Here is a 22799-nt window from a genome sequence, read left to right as displayed (position 1 = left end):
GCTCGGATCTCGAGGCAGGATCGCGTAACAACTGACCTAGATTTAGTATGAAGGAGCTCAATCGATCGAGTTGATGGGATGAGTGGGAGTGTGGTTAGGATATGTTATGAGAATATGGACAGAACTTACGAAAAGTGAAACAGAGTTGTAGAAATGAACAAAGACTCGAATCTTAATGAAGTCGAGATAATGTTTTTTTTTCATCGTGGTCAACTGTAGTTTCTCAATTTATCTTCTTATAGATGGTCGTAAGATCAATCATATGAGATCGCTGAGTGGTGGATTTCATTTTTCATGGAAAAAGTATACTCAATCAAGTATAAAAGAATGTCTATATAGAAGAATAGAAATATATACTACTATTATTTACTAGTTAGTTACACATATATGTCGATAATGGTATAATAACAAAATCTATGATATCTAATTAGAAGTCTAATTCTTCTTTTATATTTCTTTCCTTCCACAACACAGTCATTTAAGCATTGATATCCTCTAAATATAATAAAAATAATAATATCTGTTATCCCAACAGTCATACACGATCGACCTCATGATCATCTATGAAAATATAAATCGAGAAACTACAGTTGACTATTACGAGAAAAATATTGTCTAGGTTTCGTCGAAATTCGACCCTTGTCCACCGTAATAAATCTGTCTTGCGGTAACTAACTCAATTATGCTATGAGAAAAACATCCTCTAACACTTTATTAATGATCCATGTAAATCTGACTACAACATGAGATCTTGAATATAATAAGGTCGATTTTTAGAGGTGTTGGTTGTTATTAAAAGCACTAGCGATGCATCAATACAAACTAAAAAAAACATCAATTGGGTTTAGTTATCATCATTCATAAAGTAAAACGAAACTGAATTGAAACAATGATAATCGAAGAGTCAATATTATTGTATCACTTACTTTATTGTTGATCGAAGTTCTTATAAGCACAGTGAAATAATCTTCTACAGGAATGGATCGATGACAGTCAAAAGTCCTCATGGAAAAAATAGAAGAAAAATAAAAATTAATAATTCAACAAACTACTTTTCTGCAAACTACTTATTCCGTAGAAACCATCCCATCATTAACAGTTATTTAATATTAACGAATTAAATTATTAAATCTACATATTTAATCTCCATTAATTATAGTACTATAAAAAAATTTTCATGCATCATTACTTAATTTTTTAATCGATAATTATTGTTAATTAAAATAGAAGCCCATCAGGAGACTAATCTTCCGTCGACTGTTATAAAAAAATCCTCTTTCTTTTGGAAATACAACTTTCATGCCCCTGCATCTTTCTAGACACTTGAGTTTCTTTTCCCGAGATTAATAAATTAAATTATAGCAACCATGAGAAATTATGAGTTGCATACGTAAGTGATCGTGTCAGTTACGAAATAATCAACGTGACACTTAAATTAACAGTTTAAGAATGCCGATTACGAAAAAAATACAGTGTAAACTAGTAGAGACGACACATTATTTCGTACCCTATTAATATAATTAATCAATAAATGGGGGCTTAAGTCAAATCACAAACGTACCTCAAACAATTAATAAATATATAAGAAATATGCGCAGTTGGAATCTTCATATTCATACACGTGTCCGCGTCACAAATATTATTAATTTTAGGGGCAAACTCGGCCGACAACCAAGTTACGTAAATTAATACGTAAATAATTCAGTTTAAAATAATATAATGTATAAATAATTATTCATTATTTAATGATTTGAGAAGATCCAAATAGTTTCGAGACTATAGTGCAACAGTAAAAAAAAAAAAAAAAAAAGTCTCCGGAGTTATAATTGGTTACGATAGAGTAGAGTTATAGAATAAGACAAGGATTTAAATCTCGATGAACTTGAAACAATAGAATAACAGATAGAGCTGTCAAACGGGTCAATCCATGGTGGGGCGACCCAACCCATCAACTTGACAGGTTGGGAAATCTTCAACCCAACCCAACTCAAGGCGGGCCGCGGGTTAGGCGGGTCAACCCACGAGCTTGTTAAAAAATAAAAAAATATTAAAAATATTAAAAATTTTAAATTTGAATTATAATTTAAATTGATTAAGTTGAAAACTTTAAGTTTGAATTATAATTTTTAAGTTTGAATTGTAATTTAAATGGATTAAATCCACTAATTCATTAAGTTTTCTATTTTAATTTTAAATTTTCAAATAAATAAATAAACTTTCTCAACCTGCGTGCCAACCCACGCAGGTCGTGGGCCAGGGCGGGCTAACCCGACGGATCTAACCCAACTTGACGGCTATAATAATAGATTCTACCTTTACAAAAGACAGTAAAAAATAGAATGAATTTTTTAGTAGGAATATCAATTCGGAATAGATTCGGGTTGGATCAAATAAGAATATTAAAAGAAATTCTAACTCGAATTCAAACTCGATCCGAAAATTATAAACTTGAACTCGAATAATCTGACTGACTTAATTATAAAAATATCTTTTTACTAATTTCTTGAATAATTCTTCACTTCTATATCAATACTTCATCATTATATATCACACTAATCTTTTACCATTGATGTATATAAAACATTTCAATTTTTAAAATAAAATTTAATTTAACCCTAAAATAACTTTTTCATCATAAATTTAGATCAACTTGAGTCAACCCAAACCTTATCCGACTCAAATAGAAATTTCAGATCGAATACAATTTGACTCGAACCCTAAACCCTCAATCATAACTTGATATTTTTTAGTAGACTCAGGTCGGGTTGGCGGCTTGTATTTTTTTTTGACACCCCTACTTTCTACATAATAAGGATATAAATTTCCCCCATGACAAATTACACTCGAGGAGTTTAGGTCCAATCCTAAACTTCTACTAGATAAAACATCTCAATTTATAAAATAAAGTTTAATTTAATCCTAAAATAACTTTTCCATCCTAAATTAAAATCAACTCGGATCACTCCAAACCTGATCCAATTCAAAAAAATTTCAAGTCCAATCCAATTTAACTCGAACCCTAAACCTCTAATTATAACTTGATATTTTTGAGTCAACTCAGCTTGGGTTGACAGGTCGTGCTCATTTTTGACACTCCTACTTTCTAAACAACGAGAGTATAACCTATGACACATTAAACTTGAGAGGTTTGAAAAATTTATGGTGTTAGACCGTTTGTCAAGACTCATATGTACTTCATGATTTATTCTGATAGTTAGTGAAAACTTTTCATAAAATCAGAGTGATATGTTTATAATTAATTAGATCGTACGAATTGGATCTAAATGAAGAAAATATTTTTTAAAATAAATAAAATATAATGAGAAATTATGAGTCTCAAAAGTAGCTAGCTTTTGTCGTGTCAAAATCATGAGAGATGTTTATGAAATTGTTCTCTATTTTCAACCTCAACCATATACGATATGGAATTTTTCTCCTTATCTTCTTAGAATAATCAAAAGTAGTGGGCCGAATGACAAAGAAAAAAGAAGAAGTGAGATGCTCCTTTATTTATTTTACGTGGAAGATATAATTAAAATGCTACTAGCTCTATGATTGCACATGGACAAATATTACTCAATGACTCGGATCGGAGGACCATTGGTAATCAATTTATTAAAGAATAGCTTTGAGGCTGTCTTTTCTAGTCGCAATGTGAATTATTAAATTTAAAGAGTGATTGATCAATGATTAGGCCAAAGCAAACCAAAAGCATATAATTTTACATAAAAATTTGCAATTTTGATTAAGTAAAAGTTAGACTTTACATATCATATTCGATTAGAGTCGATGAATTTGCTTTTGTTATTGACGGGTTCTTATTTTTGGAGAATTTTTACTATTAATTAGGAATTTAGTTTTAATTTGTCTTCGACTATATATCTCCTAATAAATTGACAGTACGTATCTAGTTGATAATGATATATAAATAACTTGAGGTCGAGTTTGAAGTGAGGCATCTTATGTCTTCAAGAAGTTGACAGTTCAAGTAGGCCATAAGTATATATATTTATACGATATATTCGAAAGAATCAAATACAACAACAACAATCAAGCTTTATCCCACTAAGACTATATGGATTCTTTTACGCCATTCGAAAGAATCAAATAATAGGTTAAAATTGATTTTAAGTTTTGTCCTTTTATTCATTAAGACAAATCAATTAGGTATTATTTTCATACCGAACTTCTCAACAAACCTCGCCTCAAAGCAGAGTATAAGGAACAAATTCTTATCCAAACTGATCTTCTTCAATTTAGGATAGGAATAAGAATAAAATTGCATTCATCTATCGGCAATTCTAGAAACAAATCGCAGAATAACCGTGGGAATTTGGTGCTAATATAATGCCTCTTTAATTACTTTACTCCCTACTCTTTTTTTTTGGTATTAATTAATTATAGAAAAAAAATTTCAACGGGGCGTGTTTTGACTTGCATGCAAGAATCAAGATAAATCTACGACGACTCTTCTTCTTGCATTAACTATATTAATTTAATTATCATCTTTTAAGTTTGTCAACAACAGTGAATGTGATGTTAATTAATCTTTTAGAGAACTAGTAGTGTGAGCATTATGAGATAAGTTCTTGTGGCATAATTGAGTTGGTTACTATAAGATAGATTTATTAAAGTGGATAAGAGTTGAATCTCGACAAAGTCGAAGCAATATCCTCTTTCGTAATGGTCAATTGTAACTTCCCGATTTACTTCCTCATATATAGTCGTGGAACTATTGAGATGATAGATTTTATATTTCGCTAAAGTGAGTATCATCATGAGATAAGATTGAGATGGATAAAAAATAGTGAAAGCTAAGTGATGACAAGGAAGAGGGGTCTTGTTTTTCAAACATCTCTATTTTAATTTTCACAATGTGATGCTACCAAATCCTAAAAAATATTCATACTTCACTGTGTTAAAAATTAAAGAAAGGATAACAAAAACAAAAAAGGATGCTGCAGTTTCCACTTTAAACGTCACTTTGTCGGATAAGTTTCTGGATTGTCCTTCTGATAGTCCTGATGGATGATCAGCTACGGCACTGTATCTCATTTGATGGAAACACACATACTTTTTGCCTACTTCAGTTTTTCTTCATCTATGAATTACAATGCGTGCGTCCAGAAATAATAAAGGTCAAAATTATTTCAAGAACAATGCAACTAGAATCAACGATCAGCAGTTCAATGTAATACAGTTTATGGAACAGTAGACTACAACACGGAAGCATCAGAAAATTTTACATGAGAATTTCAAGTCTACAAGAATTTAAATGTTCCAAGATACCAAATGAAGCTAGAGATGCTTACTTCATCTTGACTAAAATCTTATTCTTCAAATTAAACATACTGTTACGTACAAAAAAAGATGACAACATAGGGGGCTGTGTTAATTAGAGATATTATACATATAATCATAGATTAAAATTAGTAATTTACATGCCTTCCAATTGGCATGACGGTGATACTACTGTACATAAACTAGCTATTCATCACACCCGTGTCATCCTCCAGATGACTGTAAACCTGGTGACTCCACAAGACGAGCGGACCTTCTTCGCCTTTTACCATCAGGAGTGAGCCTGATGATGCTGCCCTTAGCAAGCTCGACCGAGAACTTGCCATTTTGAACTGCTGATCCCAAAGGTGAGTCAGCTTGGGAAGTGGAACAGACTTTTCGGCATCCTTTTCTAAAAGGTGATTTCACCCTCTTCCTAGCTGAACGGATCATGGATTCTCCCCTCCTGCTATACTTGCCACAGAGCCTAACATAGAAAGGATTTGTAGCTGTATGACATATAAGCTCTTCACAAGCTGGAGCCTTCTGAAGGTCAACATTTCCATTATTGACCTGGAATGTAAAAGTATATGATCACGGAAAAGTGTGTAGGAAATTGTGCATTCTTGCAAGAATTGTTTGTTTGCACGTCTTTAAATTAAAACAGATTGCCAAATAAAAAAAATTAAAAAAAAGGGTTCAGAAACAGCTAAAAACCAGTTGGAGAAGGGCAGAAAATGTCCTAGCAATTTCATGCTTGGGTTGGCCGTTCACAATGTCTGAGAAGGAAATGCACCCTTCAGCGTCTGCTTTTGAGGAAGCTTTGTCCATAATTTTCTCACCATACAAATGGATGTCAAAAGGAGGTCGTGTCTCCTGTATTTACAGTTCATTAAAGATAATACTTCATAAAATTCAGAAGAAATGCGTGCTCTCAATAGAATATATTTGGCCAGAAGTGCATGAACCAGATTCACGATCATACTTGCTCTTCCAATGTGTGTTCAACTCGCTGCTTCCATGTTGATACCCTTGCTGCCAACTCTGTCTGCGTCTGTGTTTCCGCTATATTAGCCAATAAGGCATCCTGAAGCATGATAGGTAGGATAAATCAATCGGCTGCACACCATATCCGTGCAAGATTGAAGAAAAGTTTGTGCATTAAAATTTCTAACATGTAACTTTCTACTGTTCCATGTGAAAGTTCATAAACCCATGCAAGAGCTCCATGCTAATATATAACTCTTGAACAAGCAAGCTTCTCAGAGTATGATATAAGTTTATCAAATTTAGAAGAGAAATAAAAACTACATATTAGAACCATTTAATAATTTAAAAATATTCACTTCAAAAATAGTCAATAATAGATTTTCTGATTAGACAAATCGAATCAACTCAAGTTGCCCAGATAAAGGATAGAGGGAAACAAAAGAACACTTGGTTAACATGATTAAAAGTGATATAAGATATTTCAACATATTCGCTAGATAGTCTTACATAAGATTCATACAGCAGAACCAAAATGCATAATAAGACAACCTAATATTTGTCTTAGACACAAATCTAATAAGACAACATGTTAAATGCATTAATTTAACATGGCTTTACCAGATGACTGTGACACAAATCTTCAAGGTTTGCATGAGAATCATGATTTTCATGTTGAAAAGCTTCAGGACACTCAGACACAGCAGGATCACCTTTCTGCATATGAATATGTGCATATTAATTAAAATAGTGAAGTAACCAAAACAACCAACAAGCCTTGCAAAACTTACCATGTTGCAGAGAGGTACATCTTCTTCATCAAAATTTGTGTTTGGTAGGTCAATCTCATCTTGACTAAAATCAGGAGAACCAAACCCATTATCATCATGATCATTGACAAAATTGCAAAATCCATCATTTTTGCCCCATTCTGCAGAGATGAGAGTTCTTCTTAGCTGCAACAAGAAAGTTGATCAGCGATTATATATATATACACACACACACATCAAATAAATGTCTTCACATCCCCACATTGTAAGCAAAATAATTACCTTCTCGAAGATAGGAAGTGACTGAGATTCTTGTAAATTTTTCTGTGATTCAAATGAGACTGGAAGCTCTGAATCAACAATAGCATCAGGTTTCACAATAGGAAACTGAGATGCTTGAATGCCCTGCCTTTTGTAGTGAATAACTTGCCTTCCAAACTCCTTGACTACTCAAATATAGCATGTAAGAGAATATTACAATGAAATAACTACAAAGAAAGTTTGTTATAAATGAAGCAAAGCCTACTTCTTTTAAATGGTTTCACTTTCAAATTTCCCAGCTCATGTGGATTCAATGGCTTCCACGGATCATCATCATCAGATTCATCCCTAGGAGTTGAACACCCAAAATTGGGTTCATCTACTTGACAATTGTCATGATCAGAATAATAATCACTACCAACATGGAATGTAGGTATCTGGGTATTGTTGTTGATGTCAAAGGCACAATTATTCTCTGAAATTTTATTTAGTTCACTGCCTTGATTCTTTCCAAAATTTGACTTGCAAGCAGCTCCCAAAGATCTTGTAGTTGGAGAAATAAAAGAATTGCGGGAAGTTTTGGACCTCAATGGAGTACCAGAATGTGTAGCAATATCATTTTCATCACCTTTACTTGCTCTCAAAAAATCATAAACGGCTCTAGCATCAGAAGGATCTAGCAGAAGAAAGTCCCCATAAAAAGCACAGGTTGCTAACTGCAACAGAATAGTAAGACAGATCTCAATAGCATATCTAAGAAAGAATAAGTGTCAAATAGATGCTTATAATGTATATTACCAAGTAGGATTCTAGTTCACTACTGTCACCACTAGAATCTAAACAGTCTCCTTCTAGCACAAGCAAATTGGCAGGAGGCTTTGCACACTGCTTCAAAGATTCATTTTTATCAAGTACACCAACCAAAGAATTTTTTGCTTCAACTGTTTAACCAGTAAACTTGCCAAGTCAGCTGTCATACCTATGAAGCTAATAAACAAAAATAAATCATATGTACCTGGAACATCATCTAACTCCAAAAATAATTCATTCTCTTCATTAAGAACATTATTGAATTTGCTTCCATCAGGTTGATTGGAATCGTTTTCATTTTGATGTTGCCTGTCAACATGCACATAACTCTTCAGTACCACCCAGAAAAGATACAAACTGAAAAAGGAGATTAATGTTAAAAACCTCACAATCATATTGAAATACTTGAAATAACATGGATAAGATTGTTGGCAAGACAGACCTTGTCCAATCCTCCACATCTAGCTGGCAGAGTCAAACAAGACCAAAAGATGTCATGCAGCCTAAGATATATTAGGCTTAATAATTAGTATGTATGAATATATAGTTTGATAATAGTTAAGGATGATGATTCTACATTTAATCTGGGTTAGTTAATGGATTCCACCTATTACTTAATCATTACAATTAGATTATAGCTTTATGATTTTATTCTCAACCTTGATTTATGATCTTAATAATGAAATTAAAGAATATTATCACTGTCGTAAATTGATCATCGTTAACCTATTCAGTACTAGATTTAGTGACTAAATCATGAGCCTTAATATTGTATTCTATGAAACATGATAATACTTTCAAATTATATAATCCTTCTACTTATGGATAGTTTATTACTCACGATTGCTCGAGTGGAACCATAAATACCTCAATAATTAGTATATAATGTACTCAACTTTGACATTTGATGCACTGTTTATGTGTGTGTGTATATAACTTGTTTAACTCGATAATTCCATAATAATTTGTATGATATATTTGACCTTGTCACTCAATATCCTAAGTTATATTTGACTAACACTTTTTCATTGCTTATTGGCATTGTATAAACTTATTTAGATTGATAAGACGCTTATATTCCCATGTCACAGGAGATCAATACTGGTGGTTTATGCATTACCTGATGATATCTACTGGTACCTGAGTTGTTAAATGTGGCAATGACGAGGTTGACTATCCTTGTTAGGACATATGTTGAATTCATAGCACATTGTGGTGGATGTGTACACCACTCTAGGAGAGTGGGAGTTTCTCCATCAGCCACCTGCATTTTGGGCAAATACTTGACCCCTTTATACTTTTGTATCTGTATTGACTATGACTCTTTTAAGCACTTGACTTTGATAGATTTGCCATTGGATGAAACCAATTGGTATGTGCAACCACGACAGGCTGTCAAGTAGCCACATTCAGAATTTAGAACCTCTCCCCTATATGGTTAAGCCCCAGTAAACACATAAAGTAGGTTTACAACTCTAAAATTAACAATTAAACTCTAACCGTTTTCTATCTGTGACTGCAGAAAGCCAAACAAGAGGAAAATTTATGTTGAAACAGCAACTACACTAGGCAACTCCAAATGTTCAGCAAATAGTGCAGCCTGTCATATGTTGTTTGCTAGTAAAAAAACAGCACAGAACAATAGCTAGATTACTGATGTAACCTTGGTCAAATAACGATAAGCCTCACCAACTTGTCTCGTAAATATATAAGGTGAGATTTTGACCGAGCAACATTGAGGACATTTCAACAATTTATCGATACAGGCCAAAAGTGATGAAACTCGAACCTCTTTTGAGAGAGAAAATCCAGCACATGTAACACCAGAGAATAAAGATACTCCACCTTCCGGCTATAAACTTGAGCTGAACCTTGGAGAAGCAGTGCAGCTAGAAGAAAATACCCACATTGAAAGCAAACAAAAGTTGTAGCCACACAAAGAGGAGCGCAAATCAAGGAGATAAAACAGGAGGGAAAAAAAACCAAAAGACACCTTCGGCAAAATTCACGGAGTGGAGCTCGTGGTCCTGGTCGGAGGAAACCTCGCCGGAACAGACTTTCAAGAGGTACTCCTCGAGCTTCTTGGCGAGGTCGACCTCCCAGTTAGTTTGGAGGTCGCGGTTGGGCTGAAGAAACTGAAACGGCGACCCGGCGGGATCGTCGGATCCGGGGAGGTGTTCTTTATCGTTCATCTTCGATTTGCGGAGGAGAAAGGTCCATCGGCGGCGTTACATCCTCGATCCCGCCGCGAGCGTCGACATCCACGACCACCGAATCGAGAGAAGTAACACCTGAAAAGGGGTTTCTGGAACAACGTTAGGGTTTGGAGCCCAGCAGCGACGAGAAGAGGAACCCTAGCGGAGAGACAGATCTTGATTTCCCGCTCGATTAATTTGAATCGAGAAATGGGGACGGCAGTCATTATCCCATCACACCCGTCGAGTGTATCGACGGTCACGATCTTTCGAACCGCCTGTGGTCGCTTCACACGTAAATGTGATATATTTAATAAATGAATAAAAAAATCTTCATTACATAATATATTTAGCAGAATAATAATCTCAGATCAATTCTAGGCCACTTGGCACCTCCCTATTGGGCGTTCCTCCACAACGACCAGTGAATGCGCTTTCCATTTCTTCTCGGCGGCCAACATTTCATTACCTCCTAACTATTGGTTAGACAATAGTGGGACCCACGGGTCCTACGCTTTCCTCCAGTGAAAGGACAGGTTAATCGTTGGATGATTGGCCGGAATTGAGCGTTTTCTGTTGGGTCCTTTTGCTTTTTGAGAACACCATTTCTGAATAATATTTTACTACGTATCTAATCTACCCGAGAAATCAACCGTCTATTTCATTGGGGCCAATCAGGGGGCCAACCTAGACTAGGAAGGGTTCTTGTCGGTGACAAATTAGTATGAGTAAGTTTTAATTTACCGTATTTTATCGGCTTCAGCCACATCAATAAACTCATCGCTCTTCGTAAAAGAAAGAAAGCGAAAGGATCGCAAAAAGGACAGTCTAGTTGTAGCCCCTCGTTCTCTCTCTTGCTTCGCCTTCCCTCCCCCGATCTCTGGATCGAGGTAGGCGTCGGAATTTGGTCGAGGAAGCCACGATTTGAGTCTCCGCGCCGTCGGCCCCTCTCCATCCTCACACTTGGTTTGACCGGAATCTGTGTCTTAGGGCGGCGGAGAGGACTTCCTGTTGACTTTTCGCGACAGCTTCCGCCGGCGGATTGATGGTGTCGAGTCTCGCTGTTCTTGGGTAGGCTTGGCCGTGGACGGAGGTTAGGTAGGAATTCAGCGGGGTGGAGGAAAAGTGGTGACTTGAAAGTTGGATTTGAAGAACTCTTTGCAGTGGATTGGGGGAGTCGGCTGGAGCTCGTGAGGGTTCGAATCGGTGGAGAACACGAGCATGGGGACCGGCTACGCAAGCTTCAAGGTTGAGGGTGATAGGGTCCCGGATAAGTTCCCGGTGGGTATGAAGATCCTCTTGGTGGACGACGACTTGACCTGCTTGGCGGTGGTGAAACGCATGCTTCTTAATTGCCAGTATGACGGTGAGTCCCTCCTTGCAATTTTTGTGTGTTGTAAAGTTCGCTCCTTTTAGGCTTCTTCGTCTTTCTGTTATCTCTCTGCTTCATGTTGTCTTTATCGCGCGTTATTGATCGTTTTACGGTGTTTCTTTTTCCACGTTGCTTCGAATAATGATTTGAATTTGGCCGTTTATCTTATATTGCTATATTTGAGATTCTGAGTTTGCAGGGAATACAATCCCTAGGTTTTACAACTCCCGATGAAGCATTGATTGAACTAATGCTGCGCGTACCGACAGTATAAATTTTATGTTCATGCATAAGTTCACCGTGGACTTTTTCTTGGCAGCCTGGTTCCCTTTTGCTAAAACGTGTATTCCATGATTTCTCTATCCATGTGATGTAGATCAGCGCCACATCGATCATCACCAAAGGCTAGCTAATGTGTAGGAATGCATCAAAAAGTCAAATTTACAAAATAGCCATGATTCAATGTATCGTATGATTCACACGTTAACACCTCGCTGAAGATGAAAATTTGAGGACAAAGAATCAGAAATTGGTACATGGTTTTTGTGGTGAAGGGGGTCATGTCGTTGACGCAGGAAGAAGCCGAGATGTCAAAGTCAAAATTTGACAACTAAGTGTCCGGACTTGTATTATGGTTGTTGTGGTGAAGAGGATTTTGTTGTTGGCGCAGGAAGAAGCAGGGCTGGATGATTGGATAACTGTGAGCCCTGGCACCACCTGCATTGGTTCGTTAGAAAAGTTGTTTGTCAAGTCATAATGATCTAACACTGCCGTTGATCTCAAGAAGTTGAATTGGTACAAATGAAGACGCAGAGACAACTGTGCAAGAACACTAATCTAGGATGAATAAATCCATGAACTCTTTCTTACTTTCGGTAGTCTCAGCAGCTGCCATGACTATTTTGATGTGCAACTATGTTGACTCAAACTAGAAATGAAATTATATTATTAGGTAAATAAGACTCTGTCCATGAATACCCACAACATCTGATCCACTTCATTCTCCTCAGCTTGGAGAATTAATTTCTGATGAATAAGATTATGTATCTCGAAAGATCAGGTCTAGCTTGTGTGGTGTGTGAATGTCTGGATCCAAACTCGATGCCTGAACTCATGTCAAAGAACTCTCAGAAGTACTATAACTTTCTCATGGGGTTACTATTTATGCTGAACCTTTAATCCCAGATAAATTCATCAGTAAAAGCCAAAATGACATCAAAAAAGTCCATCTACAAATATGAAAAGTAGTATGATGATGACAAAAAATTGTAGCATAACTGTTGAATAAGTATATGGAGCTAGGGTCCTACATGTGCCTCCCAAGCCTATTAGTAATTTATCGCAACGAAATGATCAGGTGATCTAAAGTTGCCTTCCAAAAGAAGTTTGAAGGCCAGACATTCTTTCATTCACCTCTAAGTTCTAGTAACCCAATCACAGAAACATCAAATCATCACATGAGTAATCAGTGTTAGTAGGAGTAATAAAAAAGTCATTAAGAACATTCACAATATGCACATTTTGCAACTTCCCATTTAATGTCACAGAATTTACTACAATAACAGCTAGAGTTTTTCTCTATGATGATTTATTCTTGTCATGATTTGACACCGAGTAGTCATAGCAAAGGTAAATTCTGTGTGTAGCTATTCATAGTTTTCCAATCTTTTAGATAACTATGTTTCTTTTACACCTGCAGTTACAACTTGTGCTGAGGCTACAAGAGCTTTATCACTTCTAAGAGAAAACAAGAATGCTTTTGATCTGATAATTAGTGATGTCCATATGCCTGACATGGACGGATTTAGATTACTTGAATTAGTTGGTCTAGAAATGGACCTTCCCGTTATCAGTAAGTAACTTCTCTGAATTTGTCATTTCTTCACAACACACTCTAGACATATTTATGTAACATATATGTCAATTTATTCATGAATACTGCAGTGATGTCGTGTGATACAAGATTTGATATTGTGATGAAAGGAGTAAGTCACGGGGCCCGTGATTTCTTATCTAAGCCTGTCCGTATGGAAGAGCTACAGAATATATGGCAACATGTTGTCAGAAGAAAATGGCTTGAGAATAGAGAAATTGAACGGTCTGGCAGCATGGAGGAAAGCGATCATAACAGACATATAATTGATGATTCTGAATATAGTTCCACAATGAATGATGGGACAGATAGCTCATGGAAATATCAGAAAAAGAAAAGAGATGCTAAAGAAGATGATGATGCTGAACTAGACAGTGTAGACCCATCTTCATCTAAAAAATCACGGGTAGTGTGGTCTGTTGAACTCCATCAGCAATTTGTCAATGCTGTGAATCAACTAGGAATAGACAGTATGGGCATTTCTCAACTCATGCATTTGTAAAACAAAAATAAATGGATCTGTTATGATGTGTTAGTGATACATAAGCTTTACTGATTTTTTTTGTCTGGATATTGCAGAGGCAGTGCCGAAAAGGATCCTAGAATTGATGAACGTCCCTGGTTTGACAAGAGAAAATGTTGCTAGCCATCTGCAGGTTTGACTTTCGTTGTTGTATTAATTGCTACACACAACTTCTTGTTCTTGTTATTGTATCCTGAAAGATATGAAAGAAATTTTTGGTTTTCATATTGCTCATCTTAGACACTCAGTGTTAGGTTGTTTCTGAATTTGGCATATGCATTAATATCCCGTGGCTTGAGAAAGCTTTCTTTTGAAATTTATTAACTTGGTAACCATCATGCAGATCTCACTAAAAATTAAACAGTTCTTTCTGTAGTTGTTATTCTACAAGTCAAATTTAAAATGTTAAATAATTTTTCCTTCTATCTTTTTCTCCTTGTTAAAATATAAATTGAAACTTCAATTCTCATTATTGGTTACTAACACGGTTTGATGAGGACAATTTATGTTAGAATATTAATATAAGTATACTGGACTACTGGTTTTTCCTTGTTATAAATATTAACGTCTACAAATCTTGTAACCAAGGTTGCTAGGGTTGGGATTTTAGTGGATGAGAATCTGATCATAGGATAAGAGTGTGGCATTTTAAGATCCTTACAATTTATAATTTAGTAATTGTATTTGACATTCATCATTGATCATTTTTATCAATTTTTTTATTATGTATCATTATTATACATATTTCTTTGAATCAATATCACAATGCATAATTCAAAGTATTCATACACTAAACATATTGATAATACAAAATGATTGTAAAGGTGTTGCAATCATTAACAGAGGATATCTGCCTTGCAACAGCATTGCTTTGCCTCTCTTGCATCCTTTAATTTTCTTTCCCTAATAATGTTGCATGATCTTGTACAAATGTGTCTCCTTGATTTGTCAGCGCCTCATAATAGTTCCATGTCAAGGCATTAGACAAAATAATCTTACAAAATTGACAAATGATTGATAACAAATGGAAAAGTTCACTATATACCATTGAATGTTTTCTTGATGAATTTGATGTAGTTGTTTCTTTTCGAGGGACTTATATATTTACTATTATAAAACCTTTATCTTTGGCTATGTCTCTTCAGAGTTAAATTGAGATTTTCAAAAATATCCATCGATACTAATTAGTGGAGTTATATCATTTAGATTGCCATTCCAAGAGTGAGATTGAGAATGAACATTTGTTGCTTCTAAATGCGCTTGTAGGAGTTGTCTCGACTATCTAAATCATGTGTTTCCTTGTTTTATCGTTTCTTTATAAATTTTGAATTACATAATATGTCAACATATCTAACCTTTTAGCATTTTAAACATGTTCAGAAATTCAGACTTTACCTGAAGAGATTAAGTGGAGTGGCTCAACAACAAAATGCATTTAGTAATACTTTGTGTGGAGCTTCTTCAAATGCAAAATTGGGTCAGCTAGGAAGATTAGATTTCCAAACTATGGCAGTTTCTGGTCAAATCTCTCCACAAACTCTGGCTACCTTGCAGGATGAGCTCTTGGGGCGTCCATCCCCCAGCTTAGCTTTGCCATCAATGAACCAACCTGTAGTTCAACAAGCTCTGGTTCAAGGGAACAACTGTGTTAGTTTTGAACGAGGAATCACATTTGGCCAGCCTTTGTTAAAGGGTCAGGAATTATCTTCTTTTCCTGTTTGGTCCTCTAATAATCTTGGTGCTGTGAGCTCTTCAAACAATCTTGGAGGTCTAAATGCTTCTCAGCACAGTAGTATGCTTACGACGATGTTGCCACAGCTACATTCACGAACTATCCCATCAGAATTCAATCATGCAAATAACGTGCAACCATCTTGCTTGGTTGCCCCTACAAAATCACCTGGCAGGTTTCAAGTTCAGGTGAATCCTATGCTTAATCACGACTCTGTTGTAGTTCCTTCTCGATCTTCAGGTAGTTACCAAGCTGCAAATGCTGTTGCTCCAGTGATTCAAGATTCTGTTGTAGTCTCTCCTCAGTCATCCACCAGCATGAAAACAGAGAAGAATAATGTTACAAAGTTGAGATCTCCCATACTTTCTTCTCAATCATATGCCAGCATTTCATTAGGGAATAGCCCTGGTATTCTACATTATGGCTCTGCGGCAATCCCTTCTCGACAAGTAAACCAATCTCAGGCTGGTAACGATTTTCTTATGAATCGCAGTTCCCTGGTAGTTCCATTGAAGCCGTCAAACACATTAAAGACAGAGAAAGATGCCCCTCTGAACCATAACTCTACTCTTAACAAAGATAGCTTCCACTTCAATTACAACCTACCGCCAACAAAATCAAATGTTATAACATCCAACATGGCACAAATGTTAGATGGAGGCTTTCCTAATTTAGCTACTGCAAGTTACTCAGTTCCAGAATCGAGCACGTCAGATATTTTATCGGCCACGGGTAGCAACACTAGTTGGCAACCAACAAGTTCAAAGAGTATAATTGGTCGGCCTATTGAGTCTCCATTTCTTGTGCATGACTCTCGCAATGTTCAAGCCACAGATACAATGTCGATGATATTGTCAGGTAAAGGGCAAGGAAAAAATCTTGGTTTTGTCGGCAAAGGTACTTGCCTTCCAAGCCGTTTTGCCGTCGATGACACCGAGTCACCACCTACTAATGAATTGACTAATGGTATCACGCGCACCGGAGATGATGCCTATTTTCTAAATCAAGATGTTTATGGGGCACTTCAAAGTTACGAGTGAATTTCATCATGGATGTTTCTGTAAGTACTTGATTCCCTCCTGGCCATTATATGATGATTGCTAAGTATATCTTTACAAGCCCTTCCTGGTTATCTTTGCTTAGTTGATCGATCCTTCTCGTTTGCTCATAATACACAATCCATGATAGAGTTGCTTCAAAGAATAAACAAACTATATGGTTTTACTTCGCAGGATGTTTAACTGGTTACTTTTACTTCAGATAGAGATGTGGCTGGATGATTTATCAAGCGGGTCATGAATGGCAGGCAGCTCCATTATTTACCAGTCTTCTCGGTGTGGATAGTAAATTTTCATGGGATTCCTTTTTTTTCAGTCTAAGATTGTTAGTCACCATCTTGGGTGCTCAAAGAGACGAGCCTCAATTTTGGCTGCATTGCCTCTTCTTTTTCCCCAACAAAAACAATGCGATGGAAGTGCCAGCAATATGCAATCTGTTCAGTAAGTTTAAGTAATTATTGGTTTACGACTGAAAAGAAAGGTTGGGTGTAAATCATGTATTTTTTGGCTGCCATGTGTATAGTAAAAAATAAGTATAATTAATGCTCCAGGATAATTGTACAGCAGTTAAAGTTCTCCAATGGATTTTTTTAATTGATATCTTGAATTTGAGACTCAACTATAGCGGATAATTTTTTATTTATTTATTTATTTATTTATTTATTTATTTATTGTTTTTTACAGATGAATGTGGAATTGATCGTGTAGGACTGTCGGAGTGATAGATTTTATTTTTTGGTTGAAGAGTTTATTTTATGTGATCAGGTGTTTTATGTGATCAAGGGTCTCTAAAACTTAAAGGAAAGTTCTATAAAACGGCAATACCCATGTTATATGGCGCTGAATGTTGGGCTATGACTCGAGCACATGAGCAAAAGATTTCTCGGATTTACCTGTTCATAGATGGTCGTGGGACATACGAAGATGGACAGAATAAGAAATGAGAGCATTAGAGAGAAAGTTGGAGTTGCACCTTTTGTAGAAGAGTTCAATTTTTTTAGATATATAGTTGAGTTGATTATGATCAAATAGAGTTGTTGAAGTGAGGAAGAATTGAATTTTGATGAAATCAAGATAAAATTTATTTAAATATAAATGTTTTTCACAGATGAATATGGAGTCAATCGATCGTGTAAGATTGTCGGAGTGATGGATTTTTTTTTTTTGTTGAAGAGTTTATTTTTCAGTTATTTTAAAATTAATCCGTATCGTTTTCTATTAGTCTATTTGGGCTGACTTAATAAGTGGGCTTCAAGGAGATTGCTAAATTCGGCCTATTATTTTATTCTTGTCCCGATTCCGCACGGCACCTTATCTACCCTTTTTCCTGCTACTCGTCGCTCTCCTTCAAGCCCAGAGCAAAACCCTCGGAGGTTCCGCTTCGCATCTCCTCCGACCACCGTGGCCTTTCTGGGCTTCGATTCGTTGGGGTTTCATCGCGGCACTTTCTTCCGAAGTTCAATCGCTGGTAGTAATTGCAATCTTTCTTCCTTTTTCGCTTTGTCTTCGCAATCTTAATTTAGAATATGCAATTTTTTTACGGAAAAAAGAGGATTCTTATTTTGAGTTTTGTTGCTCGTGAAGAATTTTTCCGGTGGAATTTTTTGCATCCTTTTGGTTCATATGTGTCATGTCGATGGCTGAAATCTGTAGGTCGATAGGTTATGGCGGCGCAAGTTGCTCGTGAATGGACTGGGATCCAGCAGTTCCCTGTTGCTACGCAGAACAAATTGCATGAACTATTAGGAAAACTGAAGCTAGAGGTTCTTCTCTCTTAATATCACTTTTTAATAGAGGATTCTCCTTTATTTTACTCTTTTTGATTGATTTCTGAATTCTGTTTGTTTTCTCTAGAATGCAAGCACCTTGACAATTCTGTTGATGGGAAAGGGCGGAGTGGGGAAGTCATCCACTTTGAATTCCATCCTAGGGGAGAGGGTGGCAACTGTTAGTGCTTTTCAGGTTTGTCTTTTTTTGCTTCAATGCTGGTTTAATATTAGTTGTCTGGACACTGTCAATTTATTTTATGCTTTTGCAGTCCGAGGGTTTGAGACCTATGATGTGCTCTCGGACTAGGGCAGGTTTCACGTTGAATATCATAGACACTCCAGGGCTTGTTGAAGGTGGATATGTGAACGAACAGGCTATTGAAATCATAAAAAGGTGTGCACCCAATCAATGTTATTACCCAGCAAGACAAACTATATTTTGTAGGTTAAATGTGTATGAGTTGCAAATCGCATTTGATTTGAAGAATGAAATCTCAATATTTTGATTATTTTTCTATAGGATAATATCTATAATCTGCTTTCGGCCTCTCCTAGTAATTGAAATTTAAATTCTTGAACTATCTTTAACCATAATAGCATTATGTCTATAGCAGATAACATGCATAGCTCAGAGCAACCTGTTGCCATCAGGACATTAGTTCAGTTCTTATTTCTATTTGCTATTGTTTTTCATCTTTTCTAAGCAGATGATTAAGATTCTAAAAAGAAAATGTGAGTTGATGTGTTCGACTCATTGCATTCTCATATGCACGTGTCATATTCAGAGGCATATGTTGTTAATGTTTAAAAATGTTAAAATTAGTTATATTAATACGAATATAATATATAACAGAAGTGTATGCATCAACCTATCCATCATGTTATATAAATAATATAATTATGCAATATAATACAAATAATAAACAACAATCTATAGTAATATAGAATAACATATCAAATGCATATGATTCAACCCTTGAAAAGTAAATGTTGAACTTGAACATTTACAAGTTCTCAAACCAAAAATGAGGAAAAGAAAAACATCACAAAAGTCCTCATTGTTCTTGAGTCTCTAGCACAAACTAGTGTTTCTATTTGAGTTACTTTGATTCAGATTTTTTTTGGAATGAACCTTTGTATATATTTATGGCTTTTCTTAGAGGTCAGACACATATGGTGCATATTCAGCCACTTGGACCCTGCCTACTGAATCAAATTGTATTGGACGACCACGTATGCAAGCTATATGTGTCGGCTCCCCTGCAACATATGTATAGGAGTCCACCTAGATCACCTTTTAGGATGCTGCTATAATGAACTACCTACCTCCTCTCCTTGTATTGACGCTCCATTTTCATTTTCTTTGAATTTTTTTATTAGAAGATTTATTCTGATAGGATTATTGGTTACTTGCTTACATCCTCATCATGTGTTTAGCTACTTATCGCTTTTATTGTTTCCGCCAAAACAATTCAGGTTTCTCTTGAACAAAACTATTGATGTTCTTCTATATGTGGACCGGTTGGATGCATATAGAGTGGATAATTTGGATAAGCAAGTTATCAAAGCCATCACTGACACATTTGGGAAGAAAATTTGGCAAAGGTCCTTGGTTGTTTTAACTCATGCACAATTATCTCCACCGGATGGTTTGAGCTATGATGAATTCTTCACCAGACGATCTGAAACACTTTTGAAATGCATTCGCTTGGGTGCTCGAATTAAGAAGCAAGAGTTTGAGGTATAAAGTTTGTAGTTTTTTTATGTGTCTTAAAATCTTTCCTTTTTCCTTGGTAACTACTACTGTGTGTTGATGCTATATTGACAAATTTACAGAACTTAGTGTTCAGTAACATATTCATCGGCTCCTAAATGATTACATTCTACTTTATATTATTTATTCCTCTCTGTAAATGGTAAAAGTCATTAAAAAAATTAATCTAAAAATGCTTCATGGTAATAAAACACTGATTTGAATGGTTCCTCCCATCTTTGTCTTCATATCAGGCAGTTGCTAACCTGAATTTTGTTTGCTTGGAGAAATTGTATCATTTAACATTATTTAGTGCCATACCAACAGTTTGATCTTGCCTTGCCTCTTTTAATTTTAAAGAGGACTGTTTTACATATGCAATTTGAGCAGTTTGACTCAAAGCAAATGAATAGTTATATATTTTATATCTTATCCAACAAGTATAGACTGTCTTCAATGACACTTAGCATCATGGGCATTTCATGTCATCGTCCAAATTTTGCAATTGTTTCAGTGGTTTTGCTGCTACTCGATTTCCAACAAGAACAATAGTTGTAGTTACTAGTACGAGCTCTGCCGGCAAGATTCCAAGTCTAGCAATGTGCTTCCGTACTTTTCCTTTGATGTATGTATAAGCTTTTCTGTCTGTCTCTGTTTGGACAACATGTGATTTCTTTGGATTTGTTCAGGATTTTATTCTGGTTATATTTAGTTGGCCTAACTCATTCTGTGATGTCACTAGTCCAAGTATCTGTACTTAGATATTTTAGATTTCTGATAGTATGAATATTCTGAATCCTTATAGTGTTCTGCCATTTTTGCACCATTTCATACTTTGCGTGCGCTACTGCCATCTGTGAAGGATCACATCCTTTGATATTTTTCAATTTTTTTTCCTCTTCATAGGATTCTCCTATTCCTGTTGCCCTGGTTGAAAACAGTGGGAGATGCAATACCAATTCTGATGGAGAAAAGGTATGTTGAATTTGTTTTCCTATTGTGACTCTTGCCTCATCTTTTACCGCTTGAAGTCAAGACCACTCCTAAGTAACTTGACAATTATTGATGTAGATTCTGCCTAGTGGTACTGCTTGGATTCCAAATTTGGTAGAAGTAGTCACAACAGTAATTGCTAATGGGAGCAAGCCTATAACAGTCGACCAGAAGCTGATTGAGGGCCCCAACCCAAACGAGAGGGGAAAGTTCTTCATCCCTCTTATACTAGCATTTCAGGTCATCGTTGTACATTAATCTAATGTAGACATAGATGGAATTTAACCATGAAAGTTAAAACTCATATATTTACCATTCATATTTCAGTATTTCTTCGTCATCAAAGGTATTCAGCGGGTTATCAAGAGAGACATTGAAACAGAAAATAGGCCAGCTTGGGAGACATCGCAGAAGGCAGATAGATTCTGACTCGATCAGTGACATGGTTATTGTGAATGTGATACACTGATACTGCTGCTTGTCCTCGTATTTTCATTATTTCCTTGTCTCTACTTAATATGAGATTATTGTTTCAGGCGGAATGTTGGATTCATTTACTACCTGAGAATTTGGTCTTGTATGCACCTTCAGCTTTTCATGTATTGTTAGTCTATTTTTCCTTGGACTGCTAAGCAGTCATAATGATGATATGTAGTCTGCCCTTGAAATGAATTTTGTTCCCTCTAGTGCTTGGCAAAAATATTCTTCTGGTTTTTTCTTGTGTCCTTAGGTTTAATGAGTGTTCTCATACAAAGTCTCATAATCTTCATAAACCAAAGGGGACAATATGTATCACACGAGAAGTCTTGCAGTGGTAGAAAGATGCATAGCGCTATGAATCTTTCTGATCAAATAATGGAGCATAATGGAGCAAGGGCAACATCAAGTCATACGTCAAAAAGGTGAACTACTCTGCATAATCTTTGTTAGCTATAGCACATGGTTCACCTTTTCCACATCACCTTTGAATTTAAGACCCAATACTACGTATCTTCAATACATGTTCCAGTGGCTCTACATGATCGGTCTCACGATCATCTATGAGGAGGTAAATTAAGAAGCTGCAGTTGACCACATTGAGGAGGACATTTGACTGTTGATGGCACTAGTTATACGTCTTAGCTTCGTTAAGATTTGATCTTTGTAAAAGTAAGTTCATTTCCATTGTCTTGATACCCTGGTACTTGTCCACTTCAATAAGTTTATTCCGTCGTGCTAACTCAATTATGTCTCGGAGATGATTCGTCACATATACTGTTCGACTTAGAGATCAGGAGTTCCAGTAGATGTAGTAATGGAGTTACACACTTCTTTTGTGCTGCCATCGGTCAATCTTCCTCAACTTCCATTTGTATTCTTGCCGATGTTTGTAATCCATAAATACACACTACTACAAGTGATAAATGTGAACGATGGAGATTGA

At 35.9% G+C, this 22799-nt stretch overlaps 3 protein-coding genes across 8 annotated transcripts; 2 read left to right on the top strand and 1 right to left on the bottom strand.

Annotated features, from left to right (window-relative positions):
• Positions 1–5387: 5387 nt before the first annotated feature.
• On the bottom strand, positions 5388–10300 carry LOC141828684 (condensin-2 complex subunit H2). Its single transcript, XM_074716144.1, has 11 exons — positions 10102–10300; positions 9898–9997; positions 8314–8417; positions 8097–8239; positions 7564–8014; positions 7320–7483; positions 7059–7223; positions 6889–6984; positions 6266–6367; positions 5998–6156; positions 5388–5853 (listed from the first exon to the last, which is right to left on the bottom strand). Exons 1-11 carry the CDS (start codon positions 10298–10300, stop codon positions 5506–5508), a joined length of 2031 nt encoding a protein of 676 aa, XP_074572245.1. The 3' UTR covers positions 5388–5505.
• Positions 10301–11135: 835 nt separating this feature from the next.
• Positions 11136–17422, top strand: LOC141826900 (two-component response regulator ORR21-like). 4 transcript variants are annotated; one of them, XM_074714223.1, is made up of 6 exons: positions 11136–11669; positions 13375–13527; positions 13620–14018; positions 14128–14204; positions 15452–16863; positions 17068–17422. In XM_074714223.1, the coding sequence occupies exons 1-5, from the start codon at positions 11525–11527 to the stop codon at positions 16841–16843; spliced, it is 2166 nt and encodes a 721-aa protein (XP_074570324.1). In that variant the 5' UTR covers positions 11136–11524; the 3' UTR covers positions 16844–16863; positions 17068–17422. The 4 variants fall into 4 exon arrangements, with proteins under 4 accessions (XP_074570324.1, XP_074570322.1, XP_074570323.1 ...); XM_074714221.1 differs by having other exon boundaries at positions 17064–17422; XM_074714222.1 differs by having other exon boundaries at positions 17036–17422.
• A 775-nt stretch (positions 17423–18197) lies between these two features.
• Positions 18198–22044, top strand: LOC141826829 (translocase of chloroplast 34, chloroplastic-like). 3 transcript variants are annotated; one of them, XM_074714134.1, is made up of 9 exons: positions 18198–18329; positions 18515–18624; positions 18716–18823; positions 18900–19024; positions 20107–20371; positions 21290–21358; positions 21455–21616; positions 21704–21833; positions 21913–22044. In XM_074714134.1, the coding sequence occupies exons 2-8, from the start codon at positions 18526–18528 to the stop codon at positions 21803–21805; spliced, it is 930 nt and encodes a 309-aa protein (XP_074570235.1). In that variant the 5' UTR covers positions 18198–18329; positions 18515–18525; the 3' UTR covers positions 21806–21833; positions 21913–22044. The 3 variants fall into 3 exon arrangements, with proteins under 3 accessions (XP_074570235.1, XP_074570234.1, XP_074570233.1); XM_074714133.1 differs by having other exon boundaries at positions 18523–18624; positions 21704–22044; XM_074714132.1 differs by having other exon boundaries at positions 21704–22044.
• Positions 22045–22799: the final 755 nt, after the last annotated feature.

The sequence above is a fragment of the Curcuma longa genome, chromosome 4 (genome assembly GCF_044706935.1).
Source record: "Curcuma longa cultivar G26 ecotype Majalengka, Jawa Barat chromosome 4, ITB_CL_G26_1.1, whole genome shotgun sequence".
Taxonomy (NCBI): Eukaryota; Viridiplantae; Streptophyta; class Magnoliopsida; order Zingiberales; family Zingiberaceae; genus Curcuma; species Curcuma longa.
This window is presented reverse-complemented; position numbering and strand designations above follow the sequence as displayed.